The 21786-nt window shown below is 40.5% G+C and overlaps 2 protein-coding genes across 4 annotated transcripts in view; both read left to right on the top strand.

Annotated features, from left to right (window-relative positions):
• trip11 (thyroid hormone receptor interactor 11) overlaps window positions 1–6731 on the top strand; it is a 134207-nt gene extending 127476 nt beyond the window's left edge. For all 3 annotated transcript variants that reach the window (XM_072274222.1, XM_072274213.1, XM_072274206.1), the window contains one exon: window positions 1389–6731. In XM_072274222.1, coding sequence (XP_072130323.1) covers window positions 1389–1609 — 221 coding nt within the window. In that variant the 3' untranslated portion in view covers window positions 1610–6731. The remainder of the gene's footprint in view (window positions 1–1388) is intronic.
• A 9370-nt stretch (window positions 6732–16101) lies between these two features.
• Window positions 16102–21786, top strand: part of fbln5 (fibulin 5) — a 137675-nt gene continuing 131990 nt past the window's right edge. Inside the window, exon 1 of the mRNA XM_072274175.1 lies at window positions 16102–16318. Within this exon, the coding sequence (XP_072130276.1) occupies window positions 16263–16318 (56 nt within the window). The 5' untranslated portion in view covers window positions 16102–16262. The remainder of the gene's footprint in view (window positions 16319–21786) is intronic.

Raw genomic sequence — 21786 nt, 5'->3', positions numbered from 1 at the left:
ATAAGGCATGCTGCCCAGTCCAGGCAACATCCTTGTAAATCTCCTCTGCACCCTTTCTATAGTTTCCACATCCTTGTTGTAGTGAGGTGACCAGAACTGACACAGTACTCCATGTGGGGCCTGATCAGGGTCCTATAATATCTAGCTGTAACATTACCTCCCGGCTCTTATGCTCAATCTCTCTTCAGCCGAGCCCTTGGTGTCCCAAATAACGGCCATTTGTGAAACCCCGAGAGCGGGTCCCATTCCCGCAAAGAACCGTAGTCAGCGTGTAACTCCAGGCCAGGGTCTTCAAAAGAACCCTGAAAGGGAAAAATAGAGATATTAAAAGATGAAAATAGAGCTGTTTCGAAGGTGCAAGCAGAGGAGCCGCCGTTAGGCACCATTAATCCTCCTAAGCTCCTGATCCACTTTGCTTAATTCCAAAGTGAAAAGTTTTAATAATAACTTAGCCTTCCTGCTCAGCCTGCTGGTTGCTTTGACTGGACTTATGATATATTTCAGTCCGTGCTTTAAGACTGCACATAGTTATTTGAAGGGATTGAAAATAGGCACTAATCACTATATTCTAACAAAATAGATATAAATTTTTATCTATTGCTGAGCAGAGGGATCTTGGGATCCAAGTTCATAACTCTTTGAAAGTGGCTACACAGGTCAATAAGGCAGTTAAGAAGGCTTATGGAATACTTGCTTTTATTAGTTGAGGCATTGAGTTCAAAAGTCAAGGTTATGTTGCAACCTTATAAAACTCTGGTTAGGCCACATCTGGAGTATTGCATGCAGTTCTGGTCACTCCACTATAAGAAGTATGCTGAGGCTTTGGAGAGAGTGCAGAAGAGGTTTACCAGGATGCTGCCTGGTTTAGAGAGCATGTGCTATCAGAGGAGACTGGATAAACTTGGGTTGTTTTCTCTGGAGCATTGGAAGCTGAGCAGAAATCTGATAGATGCCTACACGATTATGAGAAGCTTAGATAGAGTGGACAGAGAATATCTGTTTCCCAGGGTTGATGTTTCTAATACCAGAGGGCACACATTGAAGGTGCGAAGGGGGTAGGTTCAAAGGGGATGGGAGGAGTAAATTTTTAACTTAAGAGTGGTGGATGCCTGAAATGCGCTGCCTGATATGGTGGTAGAGGCAAATACATTAGAGGTTTTTCAGAGATGTTTAGATGGGCACGTGGATGTAAGGAAGGTGGAGGGATACTGACATAAGATGGATGTGTTTGGGTGTTTTTGATTTGCTTTTTAGCTGGTGCGACATAACGTCGTGGGCCAAATGGCCTATTTCTGTGCTATACTGTTCAATGTTCTAAATTAATCGTTTTGTGAAGCATTTCTCAATGTATAATTTCATTAAATCATGCTATTAAATTTTATTTTCAGGCACGACTGGAGCAGATCCAGTGAAAAAATCAGAGTCCAGTTCCTTCTTGGCTCCACGATCTGCTGCTGTGCCTCTCATTACCTCAGCTGTTTCCAGTTCTACTGGGTCCTCGCATCTCCTCATGAAACCAATCTCCAGTGCCCTTCCCACCTTCACGCCTCTACCAGTGTCACCAGATTCCAGTGCTGGCACTGTCCTCAAAGATCTCCTCAAGCAATAAAAAAAAACTGGAGCAATCCACTACAGCACTTTAAAGTGAAAAATTACACTATAGACTATAGCACAAGAGGGATTTTGTGCAGTGTACACAGATCTCCCTGAAAAATTTTTGCATATTGTAAGCATGCATCTTTCAATTTGACATGCTAAGTCCATGAAAGTTGCAATACTCTTGAGGAATGATTGGCTTCATGTGTAGGAATAATTTCACCTCTTTCCAAAAAGCTAATTATAAATACTTGGTACAAAGTACGCAAGGTGAGTTTTTTTTGCTAAATACAGATACTGTATATTTGGCACTTAATCAAGAGGCACATCTAAAAAAAATTCACAGAGGCACAGAATTATCAGTCCTAATGGGACCTGCGTAGTTGCAAGCTATAATGGATTTTCATAACACCCTTCCACAGAAGTATTAAAGTAAAGCCTCTGAAGTACAAAATTCCAAAGAAATAAAATAGCAGTGTTGTGTACATGAAGTTTATTAAATGCAGACTCTTTCAAGTTACTGTATTTTCAATTGTACCTTCCATGGTATAAAAATAATCATTTTTTGACACTGCCTTTAACTGCATAACTGCATATCTGAAGTAGCTTTAGGGGTGGGCAAGACTTGCTGTGGTTTATGCTGAGTTTTGAGAAGAAATTGAAAACTGTTTCCCTGCCTCTTCTCTCCTCTTTCCCATCCATTCCATGTTCTTGCTTTAGAGGGATCAAGTTTTTTTTTGTGCTGAAATACCTTAGTTTAAGAAAATAGTGTCTGCTATAGTGTCTTAATCAGAATATAAAATGAGAACACTGGTTACAGTATGTTTGCAAAACTAACTCTATTAGAGTAAATCCAAATTAAATTCATTGACTGTCTTCTATGATTGTAAGCAGGCCTTGTTACCAATCTTCATTCTTTATTTTATTGTAGAACCCATCAGAAACCTGATTGCAACCTTGAAATTAATTTATTCTTAATGATGGAATCTTCTTCCCTATTCACTGTTCAGTATAGTGAATTTTGCTTTGAGCTTAAAGCAAACGCCACAAAGGAGCAGTAGACTGTCATTTGCATTTCCAAGGATATAGAGAATTTCACTGAAACCTAAAGCTGAAATTCTTGCAGACACTTCTGCATAGTGACACTAGTTATTTCCATCATGCCTGCAGAGTACTGTATAACCTCGGTGTGTCTGATGCTGGCTAGTGCCAAGGAATCTGTTATTAGTATGTAAAGGCAGGAATCTGTTATTAGTATGTAAAGGCAGTGATCTAAAAGTTTTTGTATTATATTTCAGTTGTAATAATTTGTACAATTCTGCAATTTGGGCTTTTGAATTGCTGCAGGATTTTCTGTTAAATTATTCTACTTACAGCTCACTGCATCAGTGAGAGTGAAACAACAGTTAACAGCCTGCAATGCATTTCTTTGTATAAATTGTTTGTCTTTACCATCCAAAAACTCTTTTTTCATCTGGCATATGCCTGCAGATTTAAAAGGTACAGCCTTCTAAGTTCTAAATTATCCATAAACTAATAGCTGTGTTGGTTATTGTATAATATTGTGATTAGCTGAAAGAATGCCGTTCTTGAATATATTAAAATCCTTTATAGTAAGCTGTCTTATTTCCCAGGAAATTGTTCAGGTTAATTATTACTATGATTTGAAGAGTTGTATACATCTCAAAATACAAACTTATTAAAGGTTACGATTGGTCTTCTGCATTGGAACCAAATGTGCCGACGTCATTAGAGCCAGCCAAGAATACTCACATACTGATTTAATAGATCAATTTCTTTATTTAGTGTTTTTTTTTAGAGATACGGCATGGTAATAGGCCCTTCCAGCCTAATGAGCCTGTGCTGTCCAATTATACTCATGTGACCAATTAACCTAGCAAGCATACTTCTTTTGGAATGTGAAAGGAAAGAGGATCACATGGAGAAAACCCCATGCAGTCACAGGGAGCGTGTACAAACTCCTGACGGAGTGCTGGGAATTGAACCCCTGTCACTGGCACTGTAAAGCGTGCTAACTGCTATGCCACCGAACTGCCCCTAAATTGTTTAATGTTAGGGTTGGTTGAAGTTGAAGATCTCCATCACTCATCTGTGACATTGTAGTGCAAGGTCTGCTTTGTCTTCAAAATAAGATTTTAGTTTTTCTTTTCGTCCTTTTCCTGAACAGGGTGATTTTTTTTGGGGCGCATTGGTGCTAAGAGTGCAGCTCACTGCTAACCCATTCAATTGACTGTTGCTCATCATAATTAAACATAGTGACTATAGGAGATTCTTCACGCTAGCAGCAGTGTGGCTCTTCAGAAGCTGTTCAAATGTTCTAGCTGTGGTGAGAATCCTGGCTGGGTTTGCTCAACGGCATTTTCGTCAAAATTTGTGCAACAACCAGCACTTGACCGCAATAAAATTTAAACACTGTTAATTACTTAAGTTTATTTGTCAATCTTTGAAAGTAACGCAAAATGTTGACAATTGTTCTTGAAAATCTAGTTAGAGTTGTCAAATTACCAACAAAGACAAAGAGAGGATGTGACTTTTTATAGCACTCCTGACTGAGTAATAATCTTAATCAGCTTTCTTTAAATGTAAGATTTGGTTTGGAATTCCGCTCCAGCTGTTGACCAGTATAAATTATGCAGGTACTTAAGCATATTACTGAAGATTCATTGTACTGCTGGAGTAGGTGTCTTTCTGATGAGACCTGACATACTTTTGCTCTGTGGTGAGCATGAAACATCCCATGGTATCATTTGAAATTGAGCAGATGTGTTTTTGTACTGTCCTGGTCAAAATCGATTACTACCTTGCTGTCTTTACCAACATTCTTCTGTCATTTCAAGCGTTCTTTTTTTCTTCCCAGTGGAGAAAGTTAAATGTATCATGCTCATAGTTGAGCCTATGGAACACCAGTGCCTTTGGCAGAAAATCCTTCAAAAGGTGGTGGACTCGGGTCAGTACATCACAGCTAAAGCCCTCCCAGCCATTGAGCACATCTACATGAAACATTGCCGTAGAAAAGCAGCAGCCATCATCAAAGATCCTCACCACCCAGTCCATGCTGTTTTCTTGCTTCTGCCATCAGGTAGAAAGTACAAGTGCCTCAGGACTCGCACTGCCAGGTTCAAGAACAGTTACCACCCCTCAACAATCAGGCTCTTGAACAAGAGGGGATGACTACACTCATTCTATTTCTGGTGTTCCCATAACTGATGGTTTCACTTTAAGAACTCTTTATCTTGTTATTTCATGCCCTGATTATTTACTGCTATTTATTTATATTTGCATTTGCATAGTTTGTTATTCCTTGATCCTGTTTGCAGTTACTGTTCTATAGATTTGCTAAATATGCCCATAGAAAAATAATCTTAGGGTTGAATGTGGTGACATGTATGTGCACTGATAATAAATTTTACTTTGAAATTTGATTATCGACCCTCTGCCCTGCAAAGGTGACACTCAACCATTCCACCTTTCTACAGAATTCTTTTCCACTTGAAGTTATTCTAGCTACATGTCATAAGATTGCAGAGAAAATCTGGAAGCATCATAATCTTAATTTAAGTTGGGTTCAGATTAAAATTTCCAGCAATAAAGCTAAATTTAATAAGAACAATTATATAAAGGTTTCCCCATTTCCACCAACTATTCTCTCTATAGTTTGGTGCTGTTGATTTTCTTCCATTTTCTGCATCTCAACTTAATGGTTAACAGGTTACGTGCACAGATACATGGAGTGTATATTCACGTTTAACTTTTCCAGCCAAGCAGATATATTAAGGACAGCTTGCCAAAAAATGTTAGCAGCATTATGAATATAATCTTTTCACCAGTTGGAGTTGCATTTGAAAGTGGTGCTAACTCTAAAAAGATGGCACTCTTGGCTGAGTGAGCTCAGTTTTAGATGCATGAACATGTTTATAGCTTAATATTAAATGTTAGGGGCTAGCGTAACCATGGGGATATAGGAGAGCATAGAATTGCGTTTAACTAAATGGCAAAACAGGCTGGGGTGGATATGACCTATTTCTATTGCTGCATAAAACGTTTTTTTTCCCAAATTTCAGGATGCTTTTCTGTGCTGAGGTTAAGCCACATTATTGGGCTGCAGTTAGCTCTGTTACAAATATAGATCTCAACTCCCTGAATAGTATAGTGGAGTGGGACTAACCATTGTTCAAATCATGCTAGAGCACATGCTGAATGGTTTACTTACACAGAAAATCTAAACAAACTTATCTGAAATGCTGTTCAGTCAAAGCTTAGAAATCATATTTCAAAATTTCTTAAATGTGCTTGTTCCTTGTAAGTTTTACAAAAGAAAATAGGCAACCGTTAGTCTCGTGAGACCATCGATTTGCACCTTGGAAGGTTTCCAGGGCGCAGGCCTGGGCAAGGTTGTATGGAAGACCAGCAGTTGCCCATGCTGCAAGTTACAAAAGAAAGATGATGGATTACTTGCACAGTTCATGCAGTGCTAATTTTTAATGAAGTACAATGGATTCCGTTTTCCCATAAAATGGACCTGTGCCATTTAGTGGATGTTGAACCTGGCAAAGCATCTCATTTTTTGATCAGTACTGGGCAAAAGCAAATGGCCTTGAAGAAAGTAAGTAAGAGTGTGTGTGTATGTATGTATGTATGTGTCTCGCTCTCTCGCTCTCTCTGTGCGTCCCTGCCTGTTGCAGACATCAGTGGGGACAGGATTGGCATAGCTGTTCTGGCATTTGGATGAGACATTGAAAAGAGTACCACAGTGTGTGTATAGCTGGTATAGAGGTTCTTTTTCAGACCTTAAAAGGAATGAAAATAAATGAGTAATTTATCATGCAAAACACTTGCTACTTATGCACTTCATAAATCTTTGACGCCTGAAACACTATAATATATTGATTAGGTTAGAAACATATGGAGGTCATTGTAACTACTCACCTGACAAGAGACTAATTTTAAAAAGTTCAAAGTAAACTTTATTATCAGGGTGCATATATGTTACCCTGAGATTCTTTTTTTTCCTGTGGGCATACTCAGCAACTCCATAGAATAGTAACTATAACAGGATCAGTGAAAAATGAAGTAGAGTGTAGAAGACATCAACCACAAAATGCAAATATAAATAAATTGCAATAAATAATAAGAACATGAAATAACAAGATAAAGAGTTCTTAAAGTGAGCTCATTGGTTGTGGAAATATCTCAATAGTTGAGTGTAGTTATCCTTTTTGTATAAGCGCCTGATGGCTGAGGGGTAGTAACTGTTCTTGAACTTGGTGGTGTGAGTCCTGAGGCTTTTGTACTTCTGACCTGATGGCAGCAGGGAGAAGAGATCATGACCTGGGTGGTGGCAATCTCTGATGATGGATGCTGCTTTCCTATGACAGCATTTGCAGCGTGCAGAAAGTCGCCAATGATCTCTGGCGTCATCTTAAATTTTAGAGGTCAAAATTTTACTTGCTCCTGTATTTTGATCTGGAACCTTTTCAGCAGCTGAGTAATCCAGACCAAAACATGTAACCAATTCTGTTGCGCTTGACTGAATCTACGTGGCTGAGCAACCTGTTTTGGTACTGACCAAATGCTAGTTATCTTGTTTGGCCCTTAATTTATTTGCTTTACTTTTTTAAAAATCATTTTTTCTAGCAGAATTGCAAAGTAATTTAACTGTTTTCTGCAGAAAGAGATTTGAGGGACTGCAAATATGTTGAATCATGTTCAAGTATTTATCATTCAACATATCCAATATTGCAGGAATTCAACTTTGCCTTTATAAGAGAGGTTCATTGTCTGACCTCCTTGTGGCGCAATCACTTTATATTTTATCATAACACATATATCATCTTGTTGCAGTTGTTTTTAATCACATTGAACAAAATAATCTCTTGATTCCATTAGCCTTTTTTTCACAGGAAATCTTTTGCTTCAATTCAAATTAAACTAAGTTCATATGACAGTAGGATTATCAAGGAAGTAAAGCCCAGGAATAATCCAACAAGCCTCCATAATGTTATATGGCAGTGTTAGAAGTAAATATTTCAGACTTTACCAAATGATCTAGGTTCAGAAGGACAAAAGTACCCTCCAGTTTCAATGCATGTCTTGGAGCTTGAAAGTGACAGAAGGCAGCTAATAATTTTTTTCTAACTTTACCTTTATCTTCTTAACTTCATTCCCACCCACCTGACTTCACCTATCTGCTGCCAGCTTGTCCTCCTTCCACTCCCCTTCTTACTCTGGCTTCTTCCTCCTTGCCAGTTGTGGCCTGAAATGTAGACTGTTTATTCCTTTCCATAGATGCTGTCTGACCTGCTGAGTTCTTCCAGCATTTTGTATGTGTTACAGCTAATAATTCTGTCTGGCTTCGAAGTTAAATTACAGTTGGCATGAAAGACAGTTTTCTATATTCTCCAAGGTGACTAAATACCACACGTTATTTAAATGTTAATTTGTTTCTGCATTGTTATTTTAACATATGCAAGCTCTTGCATTTGATGGGATTATATGCAGGGCTTGATTTAAAAATTGAATACTTTATCAGTATATGAACCTCATACTATTAATTTTGTTCCTGGGGAGGAGACTTATTTATGGTCTTATCAGGTGGCATTGATATCATTATATAATGAATCATATGAATTGAAATGTCTTCAGCGCTATCAGTATGTTAATCACATTGATTAATTAGAAGTGTCTTTTACTGCTAACAGGCCCATTGCTAAGTATTGGCTTAGTGTAAAATGACACTTTTACAAATGTTCTTATCCATGACAACCTCTTGGTTTATGGTGCCATGGGCTGCTCCTGATGCTAATTCTGCGTTTGTGTTCATACCTAATTTATTCGAATTGGAATGTGAAACATCCACTGTTGCCTTCTGATAAAGAATGGACAAAATGTATTAAATATGAATTTACAGAATAGTTTTTGCCTTTGCTTCTATTTTCTCAATATTTTGATGCTGCCTGTTTAAGTGAGCTGCAGTTAAGCATTATTGTGAATCCAAGTTCAGGAAGTGATTGATGTTTAACATTTATTTAAATGTAGCATCATAAACTTTATAAACTCGTTTATTTTTGGCCTGTGATGAATGGTGGAGCAGGCTCATGGGCCAAAAGGCCTAATTCTGCTCCTTTGTCTTATGGTCTTTCGTAAATGCTCCCCGCTGAATAGCATGCTATATGACCTGAGTATATCACTATTCTCCATCTTAAAGCAGTCATATAGGCACGAGAGACAAATTGGTTAAGGTAAATTGGAAAATTGGTTAAAAGCTTGACAGTAGATAAAATACAACAAGCAAAGAAATATCAGAAGTCTGAAATTACTCCCCACATCAAAACTCAATATATTTAGATCGGATATTCTGCATAAGATATTAATCTATACACCTACTATTTCCCTCCCCAGCTATTATATACATAATATATACATTACCAACAATACAAACTGTACCCCAAAACATTGTGTAAACACAGGATTGATGTACATAGAGCTACTATCGTCTTTAAAATTTCTGACCCACATCAAACGTCCATTTGTTCTTGAGCAATAGTCTTCATGAGGAACTCAGTAGGTTGAACAGCTTTTGTGGAGGGAAAATAATTGTTGACGTTTCAGACTAAATTCCATGATCAAGACTCAGTCATGGAGAAGTACAGCACAGAAACAGGCCCATTGGCCCATCTAATCCATGCCGAAACCGTTTAAATTGCCTACTCCAAATGACCTACGCTGGGACCATAGCCCACCATACCTCTACTATACAAACTTTTCTTAAATGTTGAAATCGAGCTCGCGTGGTCAACTTGTGCTGGCAGCTCATTCCACTTTCTCACAACCCTCTGACTGAAGAAGTTTCCCCTCATGTTCCCTTTAAACTTTTCACTTTTCACCTTTGATAAAGGACCACTAGAAAATGAGAGCAGAGAGATAATAATGGGGACAAGGAGATGGCTGTTGTCGTCATAGGTTGCATTGGGAATTTCCAGTTGGATGATTTCCCTCTACGCCGCTCTGACATATTGGGAAATCATGTACGTGGCAGGTTACAGCAGCAGTTTGCCTTTGCCTTCTACCAGGTGAGTTTAAAGAGGACACCACCTCTTGCAGTGGATGACCAGGATATCTAAGTGCCTTGTTGTGCTCTTAGCGCTCCACCAACAACTGCTGGCCTGCCTCCTTGACCATTGGACCATTAATCAGTCTCTTCCGCTCAATCTGCCATGGCCAGACTTCACACGCTGGGACAGGCAGATCCCCTACCTCACCGAGAGTTGAAGACCAGTCAGCTACCCTCACCTGGTTTAGCCCATTTGCCGAGCCAGTTTACCGGGGTGTGGCTGCTGTGTGTGCTACAGCTACTTGGAGCCACAGGTGAGAGCTGAGCGCCAGGTGGGGACCAAAGGTGGACAAGCTGTCCTGAAAAAGTGCATGGCAGGCCCCCCCCTCACCAGAGGTTCTGCCCCTCCCTAGACACCTCACACACCCCAAGGAGATGACAGATGAACTAAATGAGTATTTTGCATCAAACTTTACTGTGGAAGACACTAGCAGTGTTCCAGATGTTGTAGGGTATGAAGGAAGAGAAGTGAGTGCAGTTACTGTTACAAGGGAGAAGGTGCTCAAAAAGCTGAAAGACTCTAGGATCACCCGAACCAGATGAACTGCACCCTAAGGTTCTGAAAGAGGTAGCAGTAGAGATTGAGGAAGCATTAGTAATGATCTTTCAAAGGCATGGTGCCAGAGGACTGGGAAAATGCAAGTGTCTCTCCACTATTTAAGAAAGGAGGAGGACAGCAGAAAGGAAATTATAGACCAGTTAGCCTGAGCTCAGTGGTTGGGAAGATGCTGGAGTCAATTGTCAAGGATGAGGTTATGGAATACTTGGTGATACAAGACAAGATAGGACAAAGTCAGCATTGTTTCTTTAGGGGAAATCTTACCTGACAAATCTGTTGGAATTCCTTGAGGAGATTACAAGTAGACTAGATAAAGGTGATGATGTAGATGTTTATATTTGGACTTTCAGAAGGCCTTTGGCAAGGTGCCGTACGTGAGGCTGCTTAGCAAGTTAAGTGCCCATGGTATTACAGGAAAGTTACTGGCATAGATAGAGGAATGGCTGATTGGTAGGAGGCAGCGAGTGGGAATAAAAGGATCTTTGGCTGCCAGTGACTAGTGGGGTTCTGCAGGGGTCGGAGTTGGGATCACTTCTTTTTATGCTGTATATCAAATATTTAGAGGAGGAATAGAGATGGCTTTGTTGCTAAGCTTACAGATGATATGAAGATTGGTGGAGCGGCAAGTAGTGTTGAGGAAACAGGTCGGCTGCAGGAGGACTTGGACAGATTAGGAGAATGGGCAAGAGTGGCAAATGAAAAGCAATGGTGGAAAATGCAAGGTCATGCACATTGGTGGAACATTGGTGCCCAAGGGCATGCTGAAGAACACAGTTAATACTGGTGCATGGAAGACATTGCTTGGTTTTTGAGCCTTTAACTTCTCCAATCTCACGTTGACAGCCAATTTCCTAGGGTATTCCGAGTTCATTAGAGAGTGGTGAGCTTCCAGGATTTGCCAGATTCTGGAGTGTTCCTTGTGGATTTCAAATTACAACAGGAGGGAGAGAGGAAATGGAGCATTGCAGACTAGTTAGCTTGGCATAGTTTCTGGAAAATACTGAATCAATTATTAAACATTTGGGTAGTAAAATGCTTCTAGAATTGTCATATGATTAGATGGGCAACATGAGTTTACACATGAGAAAATCTGTTTTTGAACATAGACTTTAAAGATTAGCTTTATTTATCACATGTACATGGAAGCATACAGTAATATGAATTCTTTGTATTAACATTCAACGCAGCTCGAAATATGCTGGGGGGCAACCTTCAAGTGTCACCACGCTTATGGTGGCAACATGGCTACTACTTAATAACCTTAATTCAACCTTGATTCACGCATACTGGGAAGATGAGAGGAAACTGGAGCACCCAAAGGAAATCCATCGGGTCACGATGCGAATATGCTCCCCACATATAGTGGTGGAAATTGAAATCTTACAGCTGGCATCATAAAGCACCAATTACACTAACTGCTGCAGTGCCTTGCCAGCTGAAGATATAACTGTCAATTTGGATAAGGGAAAAACAGTGGATGTTCCTCAAAATGCATAATATGCCATACAAACTATTATTACATATGCTAAAGGCTGCAAGGTGTGGAGATGTATTAAAATACTTAGGAAACTAGTGAAGAAGCCAGAAGAACAATGTGAATAAGGAACTTTTTTCCAGACTGGTAAACTTTTATTGGTTAATTGTCATGATATTGATGATCACCTCTTTACTACCAATACTAATTATACTGTCCTTGCATTTGCTGATGACACTAAATTGAATGGAAAAGCAAATTGTGCAGAAGACACAGAGCATCTGCAGAGAGATGTAGATAGGTTAAGTGAGTGGGCAAGGTTCTGACAGATGGAGTACGATGCTGGTAAATGTGAGGTCATCCACCTTGGAAAGAAAAATGGAAGAGCAGATTATTACTTAATCTGCAGCATGCTGCTGTGCGGAGGAACTTGGGAGTGCTTGTGCATAAGTCACAAAGGGTTGGTTTGCAGGAGTAGCAGGCTATCAAGGAGACAAATGGAATATTGTCCTTCATTACTAGAGGGATTGAATTTAAGAGCAGGGAATTATGCTGCAACTGTACAGGGTACTGGGGAGACAGCACCTGGAATACTGTGTGCAGTTCTGTTCTCTTTACTTGAGGAAGGATATACTGGCTTTGGAGGTGGTGCAAGGGAGGTTCACCAGGTTGATTCCAGATGAGGGGGTTAGACTATGAGGAGAGACTGAGTCGCCTGGGGCTGTACTCGCTGGAAATCAGAAGGATGAGAGGAGATCTTATAAAAACATATAAAATTATGAAAGGGATAGATAAGATAAAAGCAGGGAAGTTGTTTTCACTGGTAGGTGAGACTGAAACTAGGGGAGAAGCCTTAGGATTTGGAGGAGTAGATTTTGGACGGAGATGAGGAGGAACTGCTTTTCCCTGAGAGTGGTGAATCTGTGGAATTCTCTGCCCAATGAAACAGTGGAGGCTATCTCAGTAAATGTATCTAAGATCAGGTTGGATAGATATTTGCATAGTGGGGGAATTAAGAGTCACGGGGAAAAGACAGGCTGGTGGAGATGAGTCCATGGCCAGATCAGTCATGATCTTATTGAATGGCGGAGCAGGGTCAATGGGTCAGATGGTCTATTCCTGCTCCTATTTCTTATGTTCTTATGTTAACTAATGTATCCACATTTCCTGCCAATATAACATCAAGTTATTTGGTAATAACTAAACATTCAGAAAGAAGTAGTGAGAATTTACATCAGGGCAGCTGATGGCAGATGGTATATTGTTTTCAGGCTTGGAAAACTTGGATTGAGTGATGCCAAGAGTGAAAAATATTTCAGATGTGTTGCTCATTACTAAAATGGGCTGCATCAGGAAAAAATCTGAAAGTGACGGTTGAGTAAATGTTCTAAACCCCGTAATGACTGTGCAACATCTGGGTAAATATAATTTAAAAAAAAAAACAAGTTTTTAATTTTAAAAATATCTGAATTAGCTGCAGGGGTACACATCCCAGGTCATCCAGCGTGTTAGGACCTACAATGTAGCTGAACTGATTGGGTCCTCAAGTCCTTTTTCTAGTCTATAAAATAATATTTCGTCACTAGTTTATCAAGAACCTATCCACCCTTGCCTTAAAATATTTAAAGACTTTTTCCATTGCCTTTTGAGTTGCAAAGATTCATGACCCCCTAAGGCAGGACCTCAAGATCTCTCAGAATCTCACATTTACATAAATACCTTTCCCAACCTCAGTAAATCCTACTGCCCTTCCCAACGAAAGAACTATTTCTGAAATGTCACTATTGCAATGTATCAATTGCGAAGGTTAATGAGCAGGAAAGACAGTAATAAAGTAATGATATGCCCTCCTGATTTACTAACATTGTTTTTCATGGGATCTTCTGTTTCCACTTGAGAAGTTTACATTTCACATCTCATCAGAGAGCTGGCAGTTCTGACAATGCATTACCTCCCATATGGTTAAATTGTAATTTATCTTCATATTTTCCTAGTCCAAAGAAAGACTGTTAGAATTTGAATGTTTTGGGGTAAATACTTATCAGTCTCAAATCAGTTGGAACTTTATGGGGTAAACAGAAATATTATTTGTAGATAGCATTGATTTGTAACATGCTGTAAGGTTTCACTGCTACTGTAATGGTTTCTCTGTAGCAGCAATGTTTGGGTTATGACTAGAGGTGACAGGGCTTTGGAATGTGGGGTTATCCAATGAGAGATGTTGTACTTTCTTGTGGGTCTGGGAGCAGGGATTTCACGGACTTTTGCCAGGGGGAGATGAGGAGAGAAAACAGGAATGGAGGGAGTTGGTAGGCCACTGGACAGAGTGGACTTGGAGCGAGGTTCTGAGGGCCAGCTACACTTGGAGGAAGTCGATGGGAAACCAATGAACTGGACCGTGAGCCCCAACGTTGCGCATTAGACTGTTTCATGAGAATGGTCCCTTTTCTTTTTTTGTTTCTTTACTGACCATATAGTCAAATCTCAGCATTATAAAGTTCAATCATTTAATCGCATATTGCGTACTGTTTGATATTTTGTGGTACTGATTCGTAACAGGGGACACATCGTGAAGCATCCACCCAAACAAGATCTCTTAAGTTTGGCCAGGCTGAGGGCTGTCTTCCCCTAGATTAAGCCACTAGCCGAATCAAGAGTTACATGTGAAAAGAAGATAACTGGTAATTGGAGAGAGCATCAGCAGAAGCACAGTTGACTTATTGACTTTGTCCAGTTGAGGTTTATAACCCTTAAAAAAAAGGAAAGCTCCAGAGATAAAGGACTTGGGGAGAAATCTGGTGCTCTTTACCACTGGCAGTTCATGTACAGTGCTGGGATCGGAAGTCTCCAGACCATTTGCTCGTGGGAGCTAGATAATCCACCAGCTGTGGCAGCTCAGATGACTTTAGGCACACTTCTTAAACAAAAGAGGCAATCGCTTTACTCAACACCATCTCAAAAGCAGAAACTTCAAACAATTCTTGCACCTAATCAGTAGCCTGATTTACTTGCCATTTTGCCAAGCTAGCATGATTAAAATGGGCTGCACCTGAAAAATCGGAATGTGATAGTTGTTACACGAGCTCCAACTATCATATTCTATTCAGTGTATCTCTGTTCCTGACATAGTTCATTCCAAATTTGAATGTATTGCCTTATTATATTATTATAATTGCTCTTAAAATATACTGGAAATAGGAACAGTGTTATCATTAAGTTAGTAACAACTGTAAAATAAGCTATTTTGCAAAGAATGTTAAACACATAAAATTTATGGGGAAAAAAAAATTCTTGTCTGGCCAGGACTCTGATACATGCGTAGAATTTCCTGGCAAGCTGGCTTCAGGATTAACAGGCTCCAACTGGATAAAGTGTTGCATTGAGACGGTCCAATGAGCTATGCACTTGGTCATTGTTACTAAAAACTGGCTGACCCATCGTTTCTCACATTTTGTTAAAATTAAATGTTAATGAGTTGTGTTGTTTTGACAGCCTTGGTACAAAGTTGCCAACACTCTTGGGATCATTAGCTCCACCACTGGCACTCCAGTTATTTATTTAAGAAAAGGATTGCGTTTATGTTTACTTGTCAGTTCAACTCCCATTCCAGAGCCTTGAGCGCATAAATCTTGGCTGCTTTGGTAGTTCTGTAATGGAGGAGTGCTATATTGTTGGAAGGACATCTTTCAGAGACACTAGACAGACTCCATTTCCTCACCAGATCCCACGGGTAAACAGTGATCCATAAAATATGTATTTCTCATTCAAAATTGCTAAATTATGACTTGATCATTGTTATTTGTAGAAACTTGAAAATTCGTTGCCTCATTTAGCATAATTTCATGGAGCTGTACACACAGGGAAGAGCTCTTCAGTCCACTGAGTCTACATTGAACACCAAGCACCCATCTATGCCAAGACAGAGGCTAAATTGTTTTCTTCTCCTACACTTCCATATAGGGCAGTAAGGTAGCACAGTGATTAGCGTAATGCTACACCAGCTCTAAGATCAAGGTTTAATTCCCCTGTTTGTAAGGGGTCTGTGTGTTCTCCCCGTGACTGCATGTGTTTCCTCTGGGTACTCTGGTTTCCTCCCACAGTCCAAAGCTGTACAAGTAAGGGGATCACCTAACACCCTCTAGTTTGTCCTCCTTGCCCTCACCCCACCTTTTTATTCTGGCATCTTTCCCTCCACCACCCCACTTCCAGTCCTTAAGAAGGTTCAGGCCCGAAACGTTGACTGTTTATTCATTTCCATGGATGCGGCCCGACCTGCTGAGTTCCTCCAGCATTTTGTGTGCATTGCTTAGGCTTAATAAGCTGTGGGTTTGCTATTGTGGCACTGGGAGTGTGCCGACAGTTGTAAGCTTCCCTCAGTGCATCCTCAGACTGAGTTGGACGCTGGTGCAAAGCAACGCATTTCACGGTATGCTTTGATGTTTCAATGTACGTGTGACAAATCAAGCTAATCTTAAAATCTGAATAGCTCACGAGACTTGAGAATGGTTATGAGTCAACTACGGAACGAGCCCTCACGCTTCATATGCGCCAAGAACAGGTAAGAATGTCCCTGAAAGGCATTAATGAACCTGATAAAGGAAGAATTGCAGCAGTCTTAAGGAATTGTTAAAATAGCATTCAGGGGGTTAATATAGAAAATGTATACTGGTAAATCAGAAAGAGCATATGCAATAACTAAACTTGGAGACCCCTTTTAGTAGATGCAACTTCCTAAGACGCCCTCCTTTTGTTTTGCAGTACTTTTTATTTTGTTGGTTAAACGGACATTGATGGAAAGACCTTGTAGTTGAAAATGCTCCTTCAGTTTCCAAAGCCTCAGAACCATGTAATACATATCGAAATGTTGGTAATTCTGGGCCACACTCTACCTGTTCCACAACTCACACTCAGTTTCTCACCTCCATCTCTTCCAAAATTCATGATCGAAAGTTTACAACTTTCAAATTGCCTTGGAAGTTCTAAATGACATTGAAAACTTGAGAAAATCCACACTCTCCTCTCCTAACAGATTCCTCCTGCTCCAGCTCTTTAACTTTTCCACCTATCACCTCCCAGCTTCTTACTTCACCCCTCTCTCCCCCACCCATCTGGCTTCACCTATCACCTAGCTCAGGGTGGCCAACCTTTTACATTCCATGTGTCAATTTTTTCACACACAAGTTCAGATGTGCCATATAACTCTTGTATTCCCATTCAATTCTTGTAAAAAAAAAGTTAACATAGACATATTTAGCATTTTTACATGATATATTGATTTAATATAAAAACAAGATAAGCATTACTTACATTAACTTAAACATATTTTGTCTTCTTTTAATTTCTTCCTTTTCCCACTGTTCATTGAATTCACACTTACTATCACTTCCTGCTTTTTTTTTTGCTCATTTTCTTTTGCACTGTGATGCGTAACTGAATGTAAAAACAAGGTTTAACTTTTGAAGAAGTACAAAACTGCAGATGTTAACGAAGGACGAACAAAGCACTACTCCGCAGCACACGAGTGTCAGTTGTAAATTGACTGGCAAAAACCTGCGACGCACTGCTGGTGCAGACGCCTGGCGCCTCGGGATCAAACCTGTATTGAACAGTTATGGAACGACTGCAGAACAAAAGTCCTTCTTTCCTAGTTTGACTCATTGAACATTTTTTTAATTGCAAACAGATAAATGTGAAAGAAGATGACATTTGCCAGAAGATGTGCATGAAATAATAAAATTGCTAAAAATAATTGCTAAGTTTAGATTTATTCTCAGTAAAAACCCATTTCTTGCTCTAAGCTACTTGAATTCCTGTCATAGATTCTTTTTTTACAAATCGGTTTTTTGTTAATACTTTTTGCATAAGCAGGCTTACTTTTTTATTAACATCACTGGGGTGCAATGCGCCACTTCGTATCATCCAATGCACCACTTTTGGCGCATGCGCCATAGGTTGGCCATCCCTGACCTAGCTGGTCCTCCATCTCCTCCCTCTACCTTATTTTGGCATCTTCTCCCATTCCTATTCAGTCCTGATGAAGGGTCTTGGCCTGCAACATCAACTGTTTATTCCTTTCCATAGATGTAGCCTGATCTGCTCAGTTCCTCTGGCATTTTGTGTGTGTGTCGCTGTGGATTTCTGTAGCATTTCTCTCATACTTATAAAAGCTGTGTTGGTATGGCTTCTATGATTTCACCAACTACAAAGGTTAAAATTAATGACCTCTGGCTAATCTTTCCTCAATACTGGAGCAGATGCAAGGAAGCCTGTAAAATAAGTGTTCCAGAGGTTATTGTAAGCTTCGAATGAATGCTGAAGACTTCAAAGAAAGGAAAACATTCACTTAACTCGTTGTGTTATTACCAATTGCCTGTTGTCACTAGTGCCTGTTTTATTTCTAAATCATCCTGAGGATTTGGAACTTTTGGCAGCTGCAACACCAGCTGCGGAAACAAGAACATAACATTTACAATTCATGATGATCTATCACCAGATTTATTTGTGTAATGATGTGCGATTGAAGAGTGATTTTAGAATGACCCTTTATCTGACAGAAATGATATTATTAAGGAATGCCTTATCTCTTTATTGTATTAAAAAGCACAATTCCATCCTAGTGGATGGTGGATATGAGAGGAGAGCAATATGCTTCTCCCCTTTCCATAAGGAATCATTTAGACAGGCACATAATGAGCAGGGAATCGAGAGATGCAGACTGTGTCCTGGCAAATAGGATTAGCTAGATTGACATGATCAGGCCAGACATACAGGACAGAAGTTCCTGTCCCGTACTATACTGTTCTATGTTCTAACAAAGTGGTTATTCCAGTTTCTCCATAATCAGATACAAGATATGTTTGACTGAATTCAGAACACGGTTGGCGGAGGAGGGGGATAACTTCACTCAACTTCAATTGCCACATTACTGAAATGTTCCCACAACCAATGGACTCACTTTCAAGAACTCTTTATCTCACATCCTCTATTTACCGCTTATTTATTATTATTTCTTCTTTTTGTATTTGCACAGTTTGCTGTCTTCTGCACTTTGGTTGAAGCCCTAGTTGGGTGGTCTTTCATTGATTCTGTTATGGTTATTATAATATAGATTTACTGAGTATGCCCACAAGAAAATGAATCTCAGAGTTGTATATGGTGACATATATGTACTTTGATAATAAGATTTACTTTGAACTTTGAATTCACACGTTTGCCCCTTCATAGCAATAACTTCGAAATGGAAATTCGCACATGGAGGCACGAACAGAGAGTATGATGATGATGCTTTCAGCCTCCGTTCCTTTACTCTGTGGCGTCCACATGAGCTCACGTTACCCCTCAAAAGAACTGCCTTTCAATAAGCAAGACATTCATTGCTAATGGATGCATGGCAAGTTGTGGATGAGTGAGAAACCAATTAAAGCCCCTTAAACAAAACATTGTAGTGCTCCTTGTGGAGGAAGAGATAACCAGGCAGAATCTTCACTAATGGCAAGGAAAGCACACATGACCAGTTTTGATTGATTGCACGCTTTGACATGAAGTTTGCCACCCCGTTGTCCACTTCACTATCCACATTAGAGCAGTCGATCGTTGTTCTGCCACCTGATGCCCAGTTGTGATTGAGTTCCTGCCATTTACTTGAGAAGGCAGACGGTCAGCGAGGTTGGTCCGACAACTGGACCAGGAGAATACAGGTGAGCAGGGGCCACATAGAGTGACTTTGCGCCACGGGCTGGGTCCAGTAAGATGCTATCTTATGAAATGGAAGCATTTGGCTCTGGGCCTATACTTGCTATAGCTTAGAAGAATGAGAGGCCTCGAATAAGTGGATGTGGAGAGGATGTTTTCAGTAGTGGGAGAGACTAAGACCAGAGGGAACTGACTCAGAATAGAAGAACATCCCTTTAGAAAAGAGATGCAGAGGAATAAGACTCTTGGCAGTGTGGAGGATCAGAGGGATCTTCGGGTCCGAGTCCATAGGACACTCAAAGCTACTGAGCAGGTTGACTCTGTGGTTAAGAAAGCATACGGTGCATTGGCCTTCATCAATCGTGGGATTGAGTTTAGGAGCCAAGAGGTAATGTTGCAGCTATATAAGACCCTGGTCAGACCCTATTTGGAGTACTGTGCTCAGTTCTGGTTGCCTCACTACAGGAAGGATGTGGAAACCATAGAAAGGGTGCGGAGGAGATTTACAAGGATGTTGCCTGGATTGGGGAGCATGCCTTATGAGAATAGGTTGAGTGAACCCGGCCTTTTCTCTTTGGAGCAACGGAGGGTGAGTGGTGACCTGATAGAGGTGTATAAGATGATGAGAGGCATTGATTGTGTGGATAGTCAGAGACTTTTCCCAGGGTTGAAATGGCTAGCACGAGAGGGCACAGTTTTAAGGTGCTTGGATGTAGGTACAGAGGAGATGTCAGAGGTAAGTTTTTTACACAGAGAGTGGTGAGTACGTGGAATGGGCTGCTGGCAACAGTGATGGAGGCGGATGTGATAGGGTCTTTTAAGGGACTCCTGAACAGATACACGGAGCCCAGAAAAACAGAAGGCTATGGGTAACCCTCGGTAATTTCTAAGGTAGGGACATGTTCGGCACAGCTTTGTGGGCCGAAGGGCCTGTGTTGTGCTGTAGGTTTTTCTATGTTTCTATGTATGAATTTATTTAGCCAGAGGGTGGTGCATCAATTAAATACATTGCTGCAGAAGGCTGCGGAGGCCATCATTGACGATATTTAGAGGTTGACAGGTACGTAATTAGTTATGGGGAGAATGAGGTTGAGCAAGATAATAAATCAGCCGTTAATTGAATGGCTGAGCAGACCCAATGGGCTGAGAGGTCTAATTCTGCTCCTATGTCTTTGAACAGAAAACTTCCAGTGATTCTAATAAATAACAAAGAGTGTTCATTTTGCAAGTGCCTTGGCATCACCTTGGAAGAAGCCCATCAAAATGGCCGTATTCATCTCGACAATGTACAGTAAGTGATCAAGTCTAATGGGGACATCCTGGCTAAAATGCTTCACACATTATTCCTTGGCTGTATTTCAGGTAGGAAGACTGCCCTCTAAATATCCTAGCAAATGTGGACCTGCTGGTGAGGGCCATTCCCTTCATATGTCTTGCTGTGACTGTTCTTTGCTTAATCTACCAGTTATAACATGTTCCCAGAGGCCTGCAAGTGAGTAGAACTGTGCCTAGAAGCAACATGTTAATGTGGAAATATGAGCAGGGACTATCTTTCATCATCAGATTTATTATTCCCTTCTCTTTCAGAGCAGATGTTATTTTCATAATTTTTTTTATGATATTGAAACCATGACCCTCAATGTAGAGTCTCCTCCTCCCATCAAAGCATATAGCGTTGACTTACTCAGTACTGGCAGATTCACCTCCCTGGGCAGCATCATGGGGCAGGATGGTGGGACACATGGGTGACATCCAGTGCAAACTCAGCAAAGCTAGAAATGTCTTCAGATCAATGAGCAACACATGGGGGATCAACCAAGTACAGCGTCCACACCAAGGTGAAGCTGTCCCAGAGCTGTGTTCTGTCCACACTCTTTTACGGGTCAGAATGCTGGCGCCTGACAGGCTGTCGTCGTTCCGACGTCGTAAGCCGGCAGAAGATCCTCTGTACTTTCAGGCCAAGAAAGGTCTCCAACCACACCCCTACTCCTTCAGTGTCATCAAGAAGACATGGCCACAGTCATCACGAGGAAATGTTGGAGATGTACTGGGCCCGCGACAAGAGAGGCCAACTCCATCATTGAGATAGCTCTTGATTGGACCCCTGAAGGACGGAGGAAACGTGGGAGACCAAAGAGAACTTGGCACCGTATTATAGAGGCAGAAATGAGGACCCTGAACCACACTTGGGGCACAATAGAGATGATGGCCGAGGACAGACAGAGATGGAGGACCTTCATTTTTCCCCCTAAACACCAGTGGTGTAATGGGCAATAAGTAACTCATGATATAGAAGTAGAATCTTTGATTTTGAATCTGTGCTTTCTCACAGAA

The sequence above is a fragment of the Mobula birostris genome, chromosome 1, assembly GCF_030028105.1.
Source record: "Mobula birostris isolate sMobBir1 chromosome 1, sMobBir1.hap1, whole genome shotgun sequence".
NCBI classification, from domain to species: Eukaryota; Metazoa; Chordata; class Chondrichthyes; order Myliobatiformes; family Myliobatidae; genus Mobula; species Mobula birostris.
The sequence above is the reverse complement of the archived record's forward strand: the minus strand, read 5'-3'. Positions and strand labels throughout refer to the sequence as shown.